Here is an 18,570-nt window from a genome sequence, read left to right on the forward strand (position 1 = left end):
ATTTAGTTCAAAATCTCAAGTTCCCAGGCCCTGGGCACTGAAGCAATGCAGCAATCACAGGAGCTGGCAGCACTCTCCGTCCCTGTGGGCACTGCCTTGTGCACATGGAGGCACATGCAAAGTGTGGGTCTGGGGGCTTTTAGGGCAAGCAGCTAAAACTGAGTCCAGCTCCACCCTGGCTTGGAGCCTGCTGGCATAGGCTACCTGCACAGGGTGAGCAGCTGCTTCTGCCCTGCTGAGCAAATGCAGTGATAGGGGCAGGGAGGTGGCACTTCTTAGATGTCACTGTGGTGTGGCTCAGCCTGAGGCCCCCCCCAAAGGCACACCAGCAGTGTGGGTGTTACCTGATGCTCTGCACCTCTCTGGGTGAGGTGGGATCTGTTTGGAGAGTCCCCTGTGGGAGGCTCTGGGGTGAAAATAACCAACAGCTCTTTGGCCTGCAACAGCAGGGCCATGAATGCTCCTTCCTACAGCACAAACAGGGCACTGTTCGGGGCTGCTCTGCCCTGGGCTGAGGCCTCTCAGCTGAGGCCAAAGTAAGCAGCTGCTCAGCAGCTAGCACCTCTCCAGGGCTGGGAAGGCTCTGACCTGAGCAGAAGCAAACACAGAATTGGGGAAAACACCTCTGGCCTCGTGAAACCTCCCTTAATATTCTCCTGTCCCCCTGCTGCACGTGTGGAGTCCCTTTGGCGTTGCGATGGATGTCCCTGCAGAACTGCACCTCTCCAGCCTTGCTTTCCTCTGCTCTCCTTTTGGGCAGGGCAGGACTGAGCTGGGAGCAGGCAGGAGCTGCAGCGGAAGGGCGCCCTGTAGCATCACACCCACATTCCTGACCTGGCTGCTGGAGCCTGGTTTGGCCAGAAAAGCAGGTGCCTCGCTGGACCAGGACAGGGACAGGGAGTGGGGCTTGCAGTATGGGCTGGGGTCGTGCTCCCAGCAGCAAGGCTGGGCACGTACGGGGACATCCAAGCACGGAGAGGCGCTGGCTAAATCCCACCGGCCGGCGCTGCCCTTCTGGGCGGCTTGGGCTGAGGGGGACAGCCCTTCGCCATGGTGTGGGACCGCGGCAGGAGCATCCCTCTGTGAAGCGAGACGGCCGCCAGCACGCACTGGCAGCAGCCCGCTGTGGGACAGGCACTTGCAGCTCTCGGGATGAGCAGATCCCAGCACGGAGCTGCGGTGTGGCCTGAACTCACCCCCAGGAGCTGCTGAAGCTCGCACGGAGCGGGGAGCGCAGACTGCGAGGGACGGGAGGTGACCCCTGCCCGGCGTGGCGGTGTCCGACCTGTGTCCCGGGGCCCCGGCCCGCGTTCCCGAGACTCCGGCCGGGAGGTGGCGGCCGCGAGCGCCCCGGCGTGCCCTGCGCCAGCTCCGGGAGCGGCGGCGCGGCCGGGCCCGGGCGGCCGAGCTCTCCTGCCCGTGCAGGGCCATGGAGCCGGTCTCCGGGCGGCGGTGGCAGAAGGTGCTGTACGAGCGCCAGCCTTTCCCCGATAACTACGTAGACCAGCGGTTCCTGGAGGAGCTGCGAAAGAACGTGCACGCCCGGCAGTACCGGTACCAGGCCGTGGTCTTTCAGTCGGGAGCGGTGGTGCAGCAGCTGTGCAGCGTCTGCGTCTTCGTACTCACCTGGTGGTACATGGACGCCGGGATGCTGAGCCCGCAGGGGCTTTTCGGAGCGGCCCTGGTGTCCTCCCTGCTCGGTTACGTCCTGTTTGACGCCGTGGACGGCGGGGCCGGGCGCTGGGCGAGCGGGCGGACGCGCTGGGCTGACCTCAAGAGCACGCTGGTGTTCGCCGCCTTCACCTACGGCTTCTCGCCCGTGCTGAAGACGCTGACCGAGTCCATCAGCACGGACACCATCTATGCCATGTCGGCCCTCATGCTCCTGGGTCACCTCATCTTCTTCGACTACGGTGCCAACGCTGCCATCGTGTCCAGCACGCTGTCCCTTAACATGGCCATCTTCGCCTCGGTGTGCCTGGCCTCGCGCCTGCCTCGCGCCCTCCACGCCTTCGTCATGGTCACCTTCGCCATGCAGATCTTCGCCCTGTGGCCCATGCTGCAGAAGAAGCTGAAGGCCCGGACGCCGCGGTGCTACGTGGGGGTCACGGTGCTCTTTGCGCTGGCAGCGCTGGCCGGGCTGGCCACGGTGTCCAGCGTGGGCGCCGTGCTCTTTGCCTCCCTGCTGCTCGCCATCTCCTGCCTCTGCCCCTACTGCCTCATCCGGCTGCAGCTGCTCAAGGACAACATCCACGGCCCGTGGGACGAGGCTGAGATCAAGGAGGACCTCTCCAGGTTCCTCACGTAGGCCTGGCCCACGGGGACGCTCTGCTGCGAGCAGTGCAAAGGTCCTGCCACGGGCAGGACACCCGAGCCAATAAAACCTCTCACACGGCAACAAGGAGCACTCTGGTGATCCCCTCAGGATCTGTTTGCAGACCTGGCTTGCGTGGCGTTGGCGAAGGAAGGAGCTGAGCCCTGCAGCGCAGGGGTGCAGGCAGGACGGCAGGAGTCAGACTCGGGCTCCAGGGGGATGTGTCCCATGGAGCCCTCGGCCCCAGCACCCTCAGGGTGTGCTGGGGACTGCCGGCACTCCCCGGGGAGGGCAGGGGTCCGATGGGCCTGCAGGGTCAGGCACGAGGGCGGCTGGAAGGGGACGGAGCCTTTCACACCTTTCTCCCGTCCCTAACCGCTTTCCAGAGGCAGACCCCGAGCCAGAGGAATGGAGCTCAGCATAGCCCCCCACGGGTGCTGCGGAGATGCCAGGCTGCTGCGACAGCGGTGGAGGTCCCACCGCTGCCGTGTGTCCAGTGTCCGTCTGTCCGGCAGCGCTCCCACCACAACAGAGGGCGCTCCCGGCAAACAAGTCCTGCTGGAGGGCTGGGCTGGCCAGGACAGGCGGCCCCGGGCCGGGACCTCCCCGGCGCTTTCCTATCCCTGTTGCCATCCCTCGGCAAGCTCCGGCCAGCCCGGGGAGCAGATGCCCAGGCGGGGAAGGGGTGCCCACACCTGCCCCAGCCCCATCTCCCAGGGCTGCATTTGGCATCGCCCCGGTGTTTGTGAAACTTCTCTCTTGGAAAAGCTGCAAGAGTGCAGTTTTCTGCTCCATTTTCCCCATCCCAGCGAGCAGGCGCTTTTCATGTCCTCCTTGGGCTTTCTCGGAAATGAGCAACCCCCGGCGGAGTCCCCAACACCTCCAGTGCTTTGTTACTGCTCTTGCCAAGTGTTAAATGTTGCTGTTGTCGTCGTGGCAACGACATCTCATTTTGCTTTTAATTAAAACCTGTAGAAGTTTGGAGCCCGTGCTCAGGTCTCACAGGGAGCACAGAGTAGCCAGATGCTCACAGTCAAGATGACATTTTTTAGCTCTGCAGAAAGGAGACTGTTTTCACAGGGAGGTTTCCCAGAAAGCTGCTCAGTGACCCCGATGTCCCATCTGACACTGGGCTGATGCCAGTGTAACACTGCCATGCCAAACAGATCCACAGAGCCCATCGGTACAGGGGTGAGGCTGGAATGTAAATCAAAAATAAATCTAGTCTCCTCTGCTTGGCCCCTGGCTATCACAGCAGAGGCTACAAAGAAAGAAGAGTTTCTGTTGCACCCACTCCTTCTTGGAGAAGTATTTCCTCCCCAAAGTACCTTTCCCAAATTCACACTGTCAAAAGCAGCTGTGGGTTAGGAAAACTCAACATTTCAGGTGGTGGAGATGGAGCCAGGCTGCCAGCTTCCCCTCAGCTGGAGCAGGGACCTGTGCAGATCACCTGTGCAGATCTGGGGACTCTGACGCAGCAGGCTCCATCCACCAGCTCCAGGGGGGATGCAGACTGTCCCACCCAGCCCTGCCTACAGCCCCAGACCTCTGCTGTGCCCCAGCTCCTTCCCTTCAACTCCTTAGAATAGAATAGAATTCTAGGATTAGATTAGAACAGCCTCAGTCCTTGCCTGGAGAGCCCCTGGGGAAAGGCTCAGCCCTCCCCTCACCTGCCCACAAAGACACCCTGCCCACCCTAACCTGGGAAATGAAGACAAAAGTCCTGGATGCACAAAGGGACCTTGAAGGAAGGAGGAATGCCAAAGGGAGCCAGGGAGAGGAGAGGAGGAGACACAAAGGGCAGGCAGGACTTCCCTAGGAGTTCCCTGACCTCCTCCTGAGGACATGTGCTCTGCAGTGCTGTTATTTAAGCTACTGTATAAATGGCCATTATTGGTATGTCTGCATGCCTGAGGTCAGAAGATCCTCTACAGAACATTATTTTGCCATAACTCTACACCTGTCCAGTAAAGCTGGATGTCCTTTGGCTATTTGCTACCTGAGCAGTCCCCTACTGAGACCCAAGAAATGGCTCCTTGGCTGGTGATGCAACGAACACTTCATCAACCAACCCTAAGGAGTTAAATGTTCTTTTGCATTCCAAGTTTCTTTCCCTTAATGTTCAGTCCACTGAGATCAGTCCTTCCATGGGACATTTTATTTTGATTTGAAGGTGGCCAAATGTGAGTAGCTGTGAAGTGGCTGGGGATCAGCCTTGCTCCTGGGGGAGCTGCTGACACGTGCCAGCTGCAGTCTCCATCTCCAGCTTTGTTGCAGGGCTCTAAAGGCCAGTGTCAGCCACCCACACCATGCTGTCAGGGGGCAACGTCCCTCCCCATGTGGGAGACTGGATCTGGGAAGCCTGTGAAGAACAAAGCTTGACTCTTGGATCAGGAAACCAGAACAGGGTTTTGGTCCTGACCCATCCACTGCCTCATAAGTGTCACAAGTGCAGCACCTTGTCCTTCTCCTCCTGGCCACAGAATGAGCACCAGGGCAGGCTGCAAACAGCACAGACCAGGTGAAACAACCTCTTCAAAAAGTCACTTTGTGAGCTGATGTTAAAGAATATGCCAGGGTTTCCCAGCACACCAGCCCCTGTGCCTTTCTACTTAAAAGATTTTAGAAACAGCTGCCATAAACCCATGGAATCTGGAGTCCTATTTTCAACAATTATTTTTTACCAAATATTTCTTAAGAAGTTAAAGATTTGTGTGGAGGATTTACCACCACAAGATGCCCCAGGAAACCAGTTTGTGCCTTCCAGCCTAATGTGTGGAGTCAGCAACAGCTCCTGGCTGGGTGCTGTGGACCAGGCTGTTGAGCTAAAATACCACCCACCTTTCATCTGTTGCTGGTACCGTGCTGTAGCACAAAGGGATTGCAGGGACAGCTTCTCTCAGTGCAGAACAGACTTTTGAACAACCTGGAGAAACAGCAGCTTGTGAAGTTCAGCCTGTCCCCGTTCCCTCTTACCTCAGGCATGAGCAGAACCTCCTCGAGAGCTCACCAGGTCCTTCTGTAGTAGTCCTGAAAGCGCACAATTCCTGAACTCTGCTGTTTCTGATGGATTCCACAGGTGAAAGCTACAGCCAAGCTCAGCTACTCCATTCTTGGACAGCTGTTTTCCTGGAACTGTAGGTTTCCATTTCTCCCTGCCTCAGGGTGTAGGAAGCACCTCACCCAGTCCCAGCAATTCCCAGTTTAGTGCATGCAGTTCAAAGGTACAGCAGGGTTTGGGGCTCCCCCACTTTTTACTACACTGTTGCTGTTTCTCTCTTCTGCTCTACCAAAAGACCAAATCTAAGTGAGAAGGAAAAAATATCTGTATATCTACAGCTTTCTGGGCTTATATCCCCTTCTATTTTGAGCAAACTCAATGTCTGGTATTTACCAGCTCATGCAGGTGGTTCAGCAGCTCCCAGGATATTTTAGAGGTCAGCAGGACCTAAAGCAGCTGCAACAAGAACTGCCCAAACTCAGCAAAGTTGTGTCAGACCAGGCTTGAAAACAAGCACAGGCTGGGTGTCATTTGGTCCCTTCTCCACACACAAAGTGATCTCATCCCCTCCCCTGCCCCCATCCCGAGCAGCACTGCAGCTCCCTCTCACCATCACCTCCCTACTCCCCAGGAACATCTTGTTTGGGCCCCTGGAGCACCAAGCTGGAGTCCAGCACCCAGTGCTGCCTCCTGACTTACCTGCATACTTTGTGAGATACCCCCTTTGCTTTCCTGTGAGGAAAAACAGCCAGTTAAACCCACCAGCTCCCCTTTTTTCAGACTGACTCTCCATAGACTTCTCTGGAACCCAAAACAAGCACATAATCTAAATCCCAGATCTTCTCTATCCCACAGGGATGGACACATTTAGAATCCCTACTTACAGCTGCTTGAGCTCAGATGCTCCAGTGAGATTGGCTTGCAAGGAATGCAGAGGTTTAGCTTGAAGAAGATGGTCAGAACAGCTGCAATTTATTTATAATTGTGTAGATTACTCAGTCTAGAGACTGCTGCAATCTTCTCCTTCGAGCTTCCGCTCAGCCAGGTGTTGCTGCTGGTGCACTGGACATGTTTTGGAACTCTGCTGGCTGTTCTTCCCACTAATCCTAAGCCAAAGCTATTTATATGGAGCAATCCTGGTGGTGAATGAATTCAGAAGCAGTGCTGGAACTCCAACAGAATGCCCATCCCTTCCTCCACAGTCTTGGGAGGGTAGGAGCCTCCACATAACCCAGGTAATTTCTCCCACAGGCTAAGAAATGTCTCCATGTGAGAAAGAGTGAGTAGACCCTTCAACAGAAACACAGGGCACACTCCTTTTGTAGTCAGAATTTTATTTTGTTTACATCCAGGCTTATCCTTGACATCTGAAAATAAAATCTTTCATTTACAAATAAGCTAGTGCAAATTAAAGGTAATGTTGGATTAAAAAAATACATTGCAAGTAACACAAAAGAAATGTGTGTGTTAGGGTGATCTTCCTGGAACAGCTGGTGGAGGTCGCCTAGGAAAAAACCAAAAAATAACCCAAAAATCACAGGGAGAGGGGGAGATGTAAAACAAAAGGCCAAGATACAATAAAATGACTCATGTACAAAATGCTATTAATAAAATGGGTTAAAAGAAAAAGGCACAGAACATGCATATTAAGGAAAAGAGCAAGAGCAAGATTAGAATCAGCTGGCTCTCAGCACAGCCTGGCTTTCATCCTTACCGCCTCCCTTCTGACTTGCCTGTGCCAGAGAACCAGAACAATCCCACCCCAGGTGTGGAGGTCACTGGTCACAGGCTTTCTAATTTTCTTGCAGCAAATTATACCCACTCACCACTATCTGCTTCAAGCACTGCTCTTGGAGTAGAGCTTTTGTGAGGTTCTGATGAAATGAGGAATGATCAAACAAGATGGCCTGTGGGGTGGATGGACTGGGCTGTCTGGAGGAGACCTTGCCTGGAAGGGTTAAAAATGAAGCTGGAGAGCCCCGTGGCAGTGAGGGCCCAGTGCAAAGAGCAGCTGTTCCTCCTGGTACCCAGCACAGAGCACTCAGTTCTATCTGCTCAGCATTCCTGGAAGCAGGGTCAGCCAGGGGTCCTGAGGTGCCCTGGGCAGAAAGGACATGTGGGACACTGCTGTTCCCTCAAGGGCCTGCACAAACTGCCTCAGCCATTAAGGACCAATAAAGAAATCTCCCAGTGTTGCAGGATACAGCAGGGATGTTCCCGCTGTGCTCATCCCACCTTCTGCTCTCTCTTTTCCCAAAACCTAAGGACCCACTCAGGCACTGTGGTGTTCCCACAGGAAGCTGCTGTGCTCTTTGTGCTCCACAGACCATCTCCAAGCACTGATTGCAGCTACTTGGCTCATCCTGATCTGCAGGAGGAACCGAGTAATCAGGACATCTGCACATTCCTACACAACCTTTAGGGGGAAATCCCTTTCAGGCACATCTTAACTCCAGTTCCTGCTTTGGAGGACTCAGACTGGCCTTCTGCTCAGATCTGAAACTCCTCTGAACATGCTTTCCTCAGCAATGAAGTGAATCCCAGATACTGCTTGTAAAACATTCATCCATTTCCCAGCAAAGTATCTCTGCAGCACGCCAAGCCCCTTGCAGGGGGACAGGCTGAATGCTTCCCCCAGGGCTTGCATCTCCCCTTTAATGACATCTCCAGTGATCTCAGTACAACAGCACCTCCAATAAATCCTCCCTGCAGTCCCCACCGAGGCAATGTGGAATGCTGAGATGATGGTGCAAGAGACAGAAGACACCACTCATACACACCCAGAAAGTAATAATAAAAGCCCATCAGGAATTACAGTTTATTTCAGGTTCAGAAATGCAGCATAACATTTTTACAGCAGGTGTATGTGATGCTCAGTAATGACCATGACCATGGTTTCGGGAATCCACTCGCTGTGCTCAAAGGTCAGCACCAGGAACCATTTACAGATTACGAAACCAAAGGCAGATGTTTTGGCTCACATGAAGTAGGGCATTAACATACACAGCGCAAAAAAAAAAAAAAAAAAAAAAAAAAAAAAAAAAAAAAAAATCAGAAAGAAATCAAGCATTTGCTTCTTACAAAAAAGAAGTCATCGTTTAGCCCGTCCTGGAAAAGTAAAGAGACAGCAGTAAAGCAAACGGCCGGCAAGGAGGGACAAATCATAGATCAAGCAAGAGTGGAGGACTGTCTGGACGGGAGGAACCGTCGGCATCAGCTCGCCTGCAGACAAAGCAAGAGGAGAGACAGGCAGAGTGACATTCATTGACACAAGGGAGCTGCTCTGCACCAGCCTGGCGGCAGGGGCAGTGCCACAGCAGGAGGAGCTGTGCCAGGAGTGCACCAGGAGGCTCCCTGGTGGCACAGGGACAAAGCAGGTCTGCTCTCAATGCAGAAGCTTTGGAGTATTTTAAGATAGAAGGACAGAACTAGTCAGGAATCTCAATATGCTGTGTACACATCATGGCTAGTGGAGCTGTGTGGAACACAGAGGATAATATTTCCTGTGTTATACTGGAACATGAAATGTCATAACCTATAATATATCTTCTTTAATATAATAAATAATCTACTTTTAGGAGGCTTACTCAGAAAGTGCAACAAGATCAGTGATAAAATAAACACACATTAACTATGTACATAAGCCTTTTTGTTTAACATACAATCTTTTTAACCCTAACACAAGATCCCTTGAGATCCAAGGCCGAGAGCTGATCCAAGCTCTTCAGCTGTTGGTCAACCACAGTGGGGTGAGGTGGAAATGTTCTCTAGGCAGAGATCCAGGCTCAACCTAAATGCAGTATTAGATGAGCACCCTCCCGAAACTCAGCAACTGCACCACCCAGATCTTTGTGTACCTCAGGTAAGATCACAAACACTGGTTGTGTTGCTTCACTATTGCTCCACCACGCTCTGGCAATCAGAGGGAATCAGAGAAAGGCAGAGCAACCTGTGCTTCTCAGACACATCGTTCAGACTTGGCTCATCCTGCCTAAGTGGGTCTGCAGAGGTGCTCAGTCGCTCTGGCAGATCCACAGGTCCTGCTTTCCTTTGGGCACGGAGGGAGTTGCTGCCAAGGCTGCTCCTCTGAGAACAAGGGACAGGATGGATGGGACTCACCAGCATCAGGAGTAAGTGGGACAAACAAACCCATTCCAGGCACTCTACAGCAGAAGGAAGTGGGCCAAGGCTGGAGGACAGTACTTACTCAATTGGATGTGGCAATTTCTTGGGAAGCATTTAAGTGTTTTTCCTAGAAACAATTCTATGTGGTTTACTCTCAAGCAAGAAGAGGTGAGATCATCGAGCCCTGGATTCATGCTCACTGTTATTTATTAACCTGCACACCTACAAGTGTTGCATTTAGGGCACAGGACCAGATTGAGACGAGACCTGAATGAGGATGCAGAGGAAGGAGGGCTATGCACCCTCAGCATCAAGCACAGAACCAGATGGTGCTGACGCCTCCCTGTCTCCTCCTCCTCTTTTGGGTAAATCCACCCTTGAGAACTCTAGTTACACTTCAGGATTACTGCTGAAAAATAGTTTCTTGGGGGCAGAGTAAGGGACAGTGCTCAGTTGTGCCACCTACTTCCTTATGCTTGGCAGAAACAGTCACTAAAGTAAATTAGGGAGTCTCAAGCACAGAGCATTTAAAAGCATATTTTTAGGCCAGGATCTGTGTCTTGTAATTGAGACTCCTGACTTACCAGCATTGCCCTCGGGCCCCATGCAGCCACACTGGTCTGAATCACCTCCTGGAGGTGATGCTCTTCCCACTGAACAAAGGACAACTAAGCTGAGGCCTTGGGGTATGGTGGGACAAACCCAGAGCGTGGCCTTGCAGGATCCTAGAATGGGCTGGGTTGGAAGGAACCTTGGAGCTCATCTTGTCCCAAGCCCCTGCCACGAGCAGGGACACCTTCCACTAGACCAGCCTGCTGAAAGACCTGTCCAACCTGGCCTTCTATCACCAAGTGAGTATCAGAATTTGATATTCTGATATCAGAAGTGGTATCAGTGAACTCTGTGGCATTAAACCAGGCTTTCCATCAGCAGGCAGCTGCCAGTCAGTAACAGAGTTCTGATAAACTCTGTTTGGATATACAGGAGTTCTGGCAAGGCAACAATATGGGCTACTGTGGCTATTTACAAAAATGTCCAACAGATGCAGCACAGGTTACAGCAGAGAGCACTGAGCACTGAAAACCTCTGTAGAAGACAAGAAGAATAATCAAAATATGCTTTCTTTTTTTTGTAGTAAAAATCAGTGTGACTGTGGTTGTGTTTGCAGCCTTTTCCTTGAAAGCTGATTCTGTGCATTTGGCATTGGAGATGTGGGGTCTCCAAACAAACAGCAGCCACTTCAGCAGTCTGCTGAGATCACTAAGATGCCAGTGCTCTGACAAACTCCATCTTCAGCGTGCATCAGATGTGACCTCCAGACTCCCCACGCATGTGTCACAAGTGACAGGAAATTAAACTTAAGCCAATATACAAATCATGATGCTTTCCCAAGCTCGTTTCTCTCCTGCAAGCTGAAATTTGATTTGCTGCACTGGTGAGCACAGCTAATCAGTAGCCTGGGAATTAATAGGCTAAATCCCCATTTGTTGTGGATCTTTTATTGGATTCTTCCTAGCCATGGGGCTACAGCCTACTGGAGCCCTACAAGCAGTCTTAATAAATGCATTTATTAGACTGATTGTACTGAAGGCCTTTGAAACCACCAATTGCTCTGCCTAGGGATCTGTAACCATAATTGTAATAGCAGCAATTCATATTTTCTGAAGGAACAAGGCCAAATTCCTCTCTAGTTTAATTCTGTTAACTCAATAAGTTCTAAGCTTTAAGGGTGACACTGACCCTAAGTGTTTAAAGTGAAGTAATGCAGTTAAGACAAAAGGTTTTTATAATGCATTAATTTATAACGTGCAAAACAAGAGGCAGAGAGGAGCTGTGCAAGTGAGCAGCTGCTAAAATAATCCAGGACGCACACCTGAGCACTTCCCAGAACTTGGCTGGATAAAGCAACAGCAAACCAAGGTGTGTGCAAGGACCATGTATTGCAAAAAGAAAATCTTTTACATGGGGGGCACAGGGAAACTTTATTGACTGGCATGTGAAAATATCACAAATATCTCACAGCCAAACCCAGCCCCTGGGAAGGCCAGCTGCCAGTCTAGGCTGGAGCTCTGGGAGGGGGCAGAGGAGGGGCACCCACGCCCAGCTGTGCATGTATCTGTATCTCTGTGTCCTTCTGGGTCACAAAAGGACCAAAAGCAGTGCTCAGTTCCCTGGATCCTGCACACAGCACATTTTCATGCACTCACTCCCCTCCAGTGCTTCCCAGGAGCGTGAGCAGGCACTGGCACAGGACAGAGGGAGCTGGCACAAGCTGCTCTGTGACACCCCAGCCCTCCAAACCACCCTGTCCCATCCTGGGACCTGGGGCACTCCAGCCTGCTCCTCACCAACCTGACCAACCTGGCATCGCAGCTGCCAGGATGGAAGCATGCCTTGTCCCACAAACGAGCACACCCTGCTAGTTCAACAACATTCCTTAAAACTAAATTTTGGATAAGGAGAATTTATAGGAGAAGCAAGCCTCTTGCAAGAGAGACCTAGAAGTGTGGGGCCTTCAGAAGAGCTCGGTAAGAAACCCCATGGCTTTTCTTTGCCCAGTTTAGCCATTACAAGAGAAAATAGAAAACCTGGAAGGTACAAATAAAAGCAAGATTCCTTTCAGGTAAGAGGGGGGAAAAAAGCAGCAGATCAAATTGACACATGCACGAACACACAGAGTCAAGTCCTCTGTTTGCTGTAGAGGACTGCTAGCACAGTTGTCTGGGTGGAGATATGTGTCAGTAAGTTAGCTAACACCAGTTATTGCAGAAGGAAAAGTCAAGACGGCACAGACCTTCCCCAAACATTGAAGACCTCAGAAGAATGGACAGAGTATAGCAGTAAAATCGGTTACTTGCCTAGAGATGTCCACACATGCGACTATACATTGGTTATTGTGACAGTTACCAAGCAATTTGTTTCCACAGATTTGGTTAACAACGAATGACATGCCAGAAACTCCTTTTAGTCTAACAGGGATGAATCTAATGGACGGATTACAGTGGGTCGAGTAGGTGAAGGGGGTGGTCTTCGACTGGAGAGAGAGAGAGAGAGAGAGAGAGAAGAAACAATGAGCACAAACACTGAGCACAAACCTGGCACCTCTGGCTGCTGTTCCATGGACATGCACGTGTTCATGCACACAACAATGCTATTGCCACGTGTGCTGAAGCAAGACACCCCTGAGCATGCACAGGAAGGAAGGAAGGAGGAAATGGGTTTGCCATTTCTGCCATGCTTTACCCTCTCACCCATCACTGTGCGCAGCCTGGGGGTTCTTCACACACCACTGCCTTCTGGAGCCACACAAACCAGCAGGAGAGGATTGTTATTCCCTGGTTTCAGGGGTCAGTCCCAGCCTGGGCAGTCACAGAGCAGATTTACAGGCACATTTCAGAGCAGGCGAAAACAGCCTGCAGCAACTTTGGGCATGCTTTGCAGAAGCAGGAAAATCTGCAGCTTCTTGCAACCTGGGCAAACTGTAGCCCTATCAATGTGCCTACATCTGAGGCACATTTTGAAGCTTTAAATCAATAGCCAGGTTGAAAATGCCAGTCGTGGCCAGGGTTGCTGGATTCATTAATTTACCACTAATGCATTTCAGGAAGTGCTAGGGAGTCACAGATTTTTTTGGGGGAAGACTTAGGTGCTTTCATTCAATTTTCCTGTGCACTGCAAACCCCTGCATTTTAATTTGGACTGTGTCATGCTCTGATAAGAGACCCCAGAGCAAGAGTTAGCAGCAAGGTGATCTCCAAGCACATCCTACCTTGCAGTCCAGGCTGGCACTTATCCCTCCCTCCCTTGATCCAAGGATAACAGCCCAACTCTGCTGGAGCTGGAGTCCCTCTGGTAGCTGTGCAACACTTTACCTTTTTGTGTGCAGTAAGGTCCACCTCAGGGCTGTGTGGAGGCAATTCCATCAGCTTTGTTACAAAGAACATTTTGTTGATGCTGCATTGCACCTGGGCCTGCCAAGCCAGGCCAATGCAGAGTCTGAGCTGACAATTGCCTGCAGCAGCTGGCACAGTCCTGCCTGGCACTGCTGTGTGCTGGATAAACAGCCTAAGAGACTGTTCCTGCCTTGACCAGCTGTCCAGCACTCTCCAGCACTGCTCTGCTGCTGCATTTATCCCAATCCAGGTATCCCAGGGTGTTTTTGCTCCCTTTCTTTAGCAGGAAGTACCAGGAACTCTCTATTCCTTAACCCAGGCTCAGATCACCAGGAGAGCTCATGGCTGCACCCAGGCTCTGATCAAGGTGGGAGCTGAGGTTGGTTCCCATCAGCTGCAGCAAAGCTCATCAATAATTGTTAATAATAATAAATTAATAATTTACCCCAACAAACTGTATAGCCCTTCCTAACCCATCCTCCACCTTTGCAAGTAGGGACAGTTGTGGCTCTGAAGATTACCACAGAATTGTGTCTCATTCTGCTAAAGCTAAACTGAAGATGAAGAAAATGTAACAATGTGTTAATCTTCTTTGAACTGGAACAAAATATGTGAGACAAATTTACACTTGACAAAAAAAACCAAAAAAAACCCAAAACTTGTTTGGCTCAAAGGGCATCTTGAGTGACAATATTCTCTTTTGGTGAAGAAATGAGAATTTTAATCCCTACCATGCTACAAATACAAAATATGCCAACTAAAGCATTCAAGTAAATCAACAAGCTAAAAAAAAAAGGCAAAATATAATTTCTTCATGGTCTATTTTTCTTACAGAAAAAATGTTACTGTGTTAACTATTGTTTCTTGTGTTGCTCCAGTGTAGGTCTTCTGGACCCATTTCCAAAACTTGTAGTTTCATAAAGAACCACTTCTAAGGCTCTGCATTTCTGCTGGGTTGCATTAAATTATTCCTTTGTTGAAATGCCTCACATTGCATTGTTTAGTGCTTACTGAAAACATCGTATCATATGTATACAATTGACAAACAAGGGAAAATGCATACAGCTGTCTTCATATCAAATTCAAAAGATACAAGCCCAAACATGCATTTTAATACCAGGTTAAATGCAGCCCACTGGATTCAAATAATGCAATTTAGCCAAATTGCTATTTAACACAGTAGGATCAGAAACCACAGAGCGCAGGGGGAGGATTTCCTGGATATAATCAGTCAAACCAAACCTGAACCAAAATCAGGCCCAAGCCCCATTTCCTCCTTGACCCAGAGCTGTTACTGCACACTGACTGCTATTTGGAATTTCCTTTCCAGCCCAGTGCAGACCTAAACTGAAAAATTCCCCATTAGCTCTTTCCACTGCAGGACACCAAGCACTTCAGGAGAAGCTGATACCCCCAAAGGGACCCTGTGATGAGGAGCTGCTGCAGAGCCACAGCATCCTTCTCCTCCCTGTGCCACACCTACAGACAGGTGTGCCCAGCGAGGGGGCCCTCCAGCCCTGCTCTGTCCAGTCTGGGGACACTCTCCATATGTGGCTGGGATGCTCTGACACAAACACCTGCCTGTGTCTTCCCAGAGGGTATAGGCAGAACCCTCCTTAGCTCCAGCCCCTCAAGGGTGCTGCCTGCCTTCGTGCACTTCCAGCTCCTTAACTCTCCACACCACGGCTGGGGGAGCAGGACCTCCACCTGAAGAGCACAGGTGTCTTCTGGAGCAGTGGCCATGTTTGGGAAAGGCAGCACTTGGGAAAAGAGCTGCAGTAGCATCATTTCCCTCCAGCCCTGCTGTTGACACTCTCCTGGGGTATCTGCAGTGGAGGAAGGGGGACTGTGCTCCCGAGGCCCTGGGCAGAGCACAGGGTCTCAGCTTGGGGAAGACACCTCACCTTCCTTTGCCACTGGCAAACAGGATCAACTGGCATGAGTGGGAGCTCAAATCCAAGTGAAGGAAACAACAAGCCCTGAAATTGCCTGTCCTAGATTTCCCTGACAAGGTGACAAGTCATTCTGTGACCATTTCTACACTGGGAGTAGCATTCAGAGGTTTTTTCACCCCCTAATAGGAATCCCAACCCCAAAATGAAGCCCAAGTGAAAGAAAGAGCAAGCCCTCAAGTTGCGTGTCCTAGATGTCCCTGTCAAGGTGTCAAGTCATTCTGTGACCATTCCTACTATTCTACCACTGCTACTGGGAGTAGTTTCAGATCTTTTTGTACCCTTTAACAGGAATCCCAACCCCAAAAACAAGTCCCAGTGAAGGAAACAACAATCCCTGAAGTTGCCTGTCTTAGATTTCCCTGACAAGGTGACAAGTCATTCTGTGACCATTTCTACACTGGGAGTAGCATTCAGACCTTTCTTCATCCCCTTAGAGGAATCCCAGCCCCAAAGCCAAGAGGAGAGGCCAAGCCCCGTGTACACCGTAGCAGTGGCTGGGAGCCCACAGAGCTGTGCGGGAGCCTGAACCACCTTGAAATAACACAGCCAGCAACCAGCTCCGGGGCAGCAGCCGCACAAAGCCCAGCTCTGAGGACGCCGAGCGTGGCATCCCGAGCGAAGGGAGGCTCCGCAGGGCTGGGAGGTTCCCAGCCCCCGGGATCGCCGAGGAAGCGGGACGGGCAGCGGGAGCGGCAGGGGGAGCTGCAGCCTGCCCGCAGCCGTGCCGGGGGGAGAGCGGGCAGACAGAGCCCTTCTCCCCGGCAGCCCTGCTCCGCAGAATCTGCCATTTACTCTGCCGTGAGTTAATCCGTGACTAAGCCCAGCTCGCTGGGCTGTTTAACCTGAGGCCGGGCCGGGCTCGCTCCCCCCGGTCCGGGCAGCGCTGGAACCCCAAAGCCGCTCCGAACCCGGCACTGCTGCGGGAAAGCCGCCAGCTTATTGTCGCCAACATCGGTTTCGCCTTTTGGGGCCGTGTCTTTGGGGTTGCTGTTATTTGTTTTGCTGGTTTTTTTGTTTTGTTTTGGTTTTTTTTTTAAAGGAAACTATTTGTAAAAGTTAGTGCTAAAGGAGCAGGAGATCATAGGTCCCCCCGGGGTTGAGTAAACGAGTCTGCAGAAAGAATCAGTTCTTCTAACTAGCACACATTGAGCAGACATAAAGAATTTACCAATGAAAATTGTGGACTAAGTATGTATTTAATAACTCCCTGATGTTGCTACAGAGACTCCTTTGAAGAGCTCAGTGGGGTTTTGAACAGAGGGGAGTTCTTACCCCAGTGCAAAAACTTTTTAAAAAAGGAAAAGTTTTCACATTTATTTTTAACCTAAGCAGCATTCCCCCCCCCCCCCCCCCCCCCCCCCATGTTTCCAGTTTTAAAAGAACTCCTAAAAATTTAGCTAGGCAAATGCAGAGCAAAAGAAACTAAATAAAGCAAGTCTAGACTTAAAATTCGATCAGAAACATATGGGAGTTCTTCGAGCCCTTGCCTTTCGAGACGCCCTATTGCTCCCCACACAGCGCGAGTGCACAAAATGTGCTTTCAGTAAAGCATGGCTGTAATTACCATGGGAGGCCCCGCTCGAAGATGGCTTCTCACAGCACAGCCAGAGGACTTCGAAATAAAAGGCTTTCATTTCCACTTATACTTGACATTCTTGCTTGCTTGTGACCACCAGAGAACACTCGTGGAAGGCATGCACAGAACTCAATTTTACGATACATCCTATAGATCTGAAGCTGTGAACAGAAGCCCATTATTCTCTCCCTTTTCCATCATCTTGGTTTCTCTATAACCCAGCCCTCTCGGAGTACCCTGATACATGACACCATCTTTGTAGAATTTAACAAGAAAATACTTCAACTCTCTAAGCAGCTTTAGGACTGACTGCAGGCAAATTTGTTTTAGGTGACAGAACAAACCCGGATGTGAGGCATAAGGTAAGAGGGTAAACAGTGACTTACTGCAGGTGAGGAATACATCTGGTTTCCTGTTTGAGTGACTATTTAGAGAACTAAGTAGCTTGGTCTTGAGAAAGTGATAATGCTTTGACTGATTTTATTTTTGTACTGTTTCTCTGGTTTTCTCTGTTTCAGTAAGATCCTGAGAGATCCACACCCTCGATTCTTACTTGTACCAACCTAACTTTTATATGGCATCTCTTGACCTCTGTGAGCCTCAGGATTTGGAGGACAATCCAAACCAGAAGTGAAACTACAGTACCCATCGTGCTTTAAAAACAGAGGCAGGGCACACCTTGTAGACCTAACCAGTCTTCAGTCTGTGCGTGTTTAAACTCTGTCCAAGAGCACAGCAGCACGGCCACTGCAGAGTCTCACAAATACCAACTGGGGAGCAAGGATCTGGAGCGGAAGTGGGAAAGCCAAGGGGAGGAAAGGCACTTGATCCTAGTGATACAGATGGTAACAAAGCAGGAAAAGGATGATGACATTGGGAGCAGGAAAGCAGGGATCACGGACAGGGATCAGGAGGAGATGGTGATTACAGGGGGGAAGGGAGAAACCGCCCTGAGTGGTGATGAAAGGAAAAAGGAGCTGGGGAATATCTGCCTGAGATGGTTCCTTATCCCAGAGTAATGGTTCAAGAGAGGGAAAATTGCTCAGATTTGTTTCTGTACTGGAAAATGTCATTTTGTTAAACAGAAAATGTCTGCTGTAGGAGTTGCTCACAGGTTCACTATTGTCGGGCAAGTCAGGAAGGGAAGCCCTTGGGCACAGAGCACAGCTTTTGAGGGTGGCTGGTAGTTCTGAAGCAGTTCTCCAGCTGAACTCAGGCTCTGCAAATGCAAAGAGGGCATGCTCAGACTGTACTGCCAGGGACTGCCTTGGCTGTCCCTACAGCTGAACCCCAAAACTGCAAATGACCCAGCTGCATAGTGCTCTCTCTCAGTGAAAGAATTTTTTTTTGTTCAGTATAAGCAAGTTAAGGTTATTAATTATGCTGTTTTATCAGATATCTATTTCTTTTAAGTAAAAAAAAAAAAAAGAGAATGGGAAGAATGTGTCCTTCCACTGGCCACCACTATACTGCAGCAGTATAAATCTCTATTAATTCAAAGGCTTACACTGTTTGAAAGCACTAGGGTTAGTGAAGTTCCACTGTGTGTGATTTAACTTAATACAGATACCCCTTTCAGAGGCAAAGTGGTCCAAAATATGATGTTCCAGCAAAATAATTTATTATCTACAACTCAAGCTATGTTTTCTGTATGACCATAATAAATTAATGTCCATCACACACACATACAAATAGATTGTATGTTT

The 18,570-nt window shown here is 50.5% G+C and overlaps 2 protein-coding genes across 2 annotated transcripts in view; one reads left to right on the plus strand and one right to left on the minus strand.

Moving 5' to 3' along the window:
* Positions 1-1,420: 1,420 nt before the first annotated feature.
* Positions 1,421-2,308, plus strand: PIGC (phosphatidylinositol glycan anchor biosynthesis class C). Its single transcript, XM_062497699.1, has one exon. It carries the CDS (start codon positions 1,430-1,432, stop codon positions 2,306-2,308), a length of 879 nt encoding a protein of 292 aa, XP_062353683.1. The 5' UTR covers positions 1,421-1,429.
* A 4,332-nt stretch (positions 2,309-6,640) lies between these two features.
* Positions 6,641-18,570, minus strand: part of DNM3 (dynamin 3) — a 172,532-nt gene continuing 160,602 nt past the window's right edge. Inside the window, exons 22-23 of the mRNA XM_062497051.1 lie at positions 9,435-9,517; positions 6,641-6,819 (exon numbers count right to left, since the gene is read on the minus strand). Of these exons, the coding sequence (XP_062353035.1) occupies positions 6,641-6,819; positions 9,435-9,517 (262 nt within the window). The remainder of the gene's footprint in view (positions 6,820-9,434; positions 9,518-18,570) is intronic.

This window comes from Cinclus cinclus, chromosome 8, assembly GCF_963662255.1.
Source record: "Cinclus cinclus chromosome 8, bCinCin1.1, whole genome shotgun sequence".
Classification (NCBI taxonomy): Eukaryota; Metazoa; Chordata; class Aves; order Passeriformes; family Cinclidae; genus Cinclus; species Cinclus cinclus.

Excerpts from the sequence above, each read along its gene's own strand:
- PIGC (XM_062497699.1), top strand. The coding sequence starts at position 1,430 with ATGGAGCCGGTCTCCGGGCGGCGGTGGCAGAAGGTGCTGTACGAGCGC.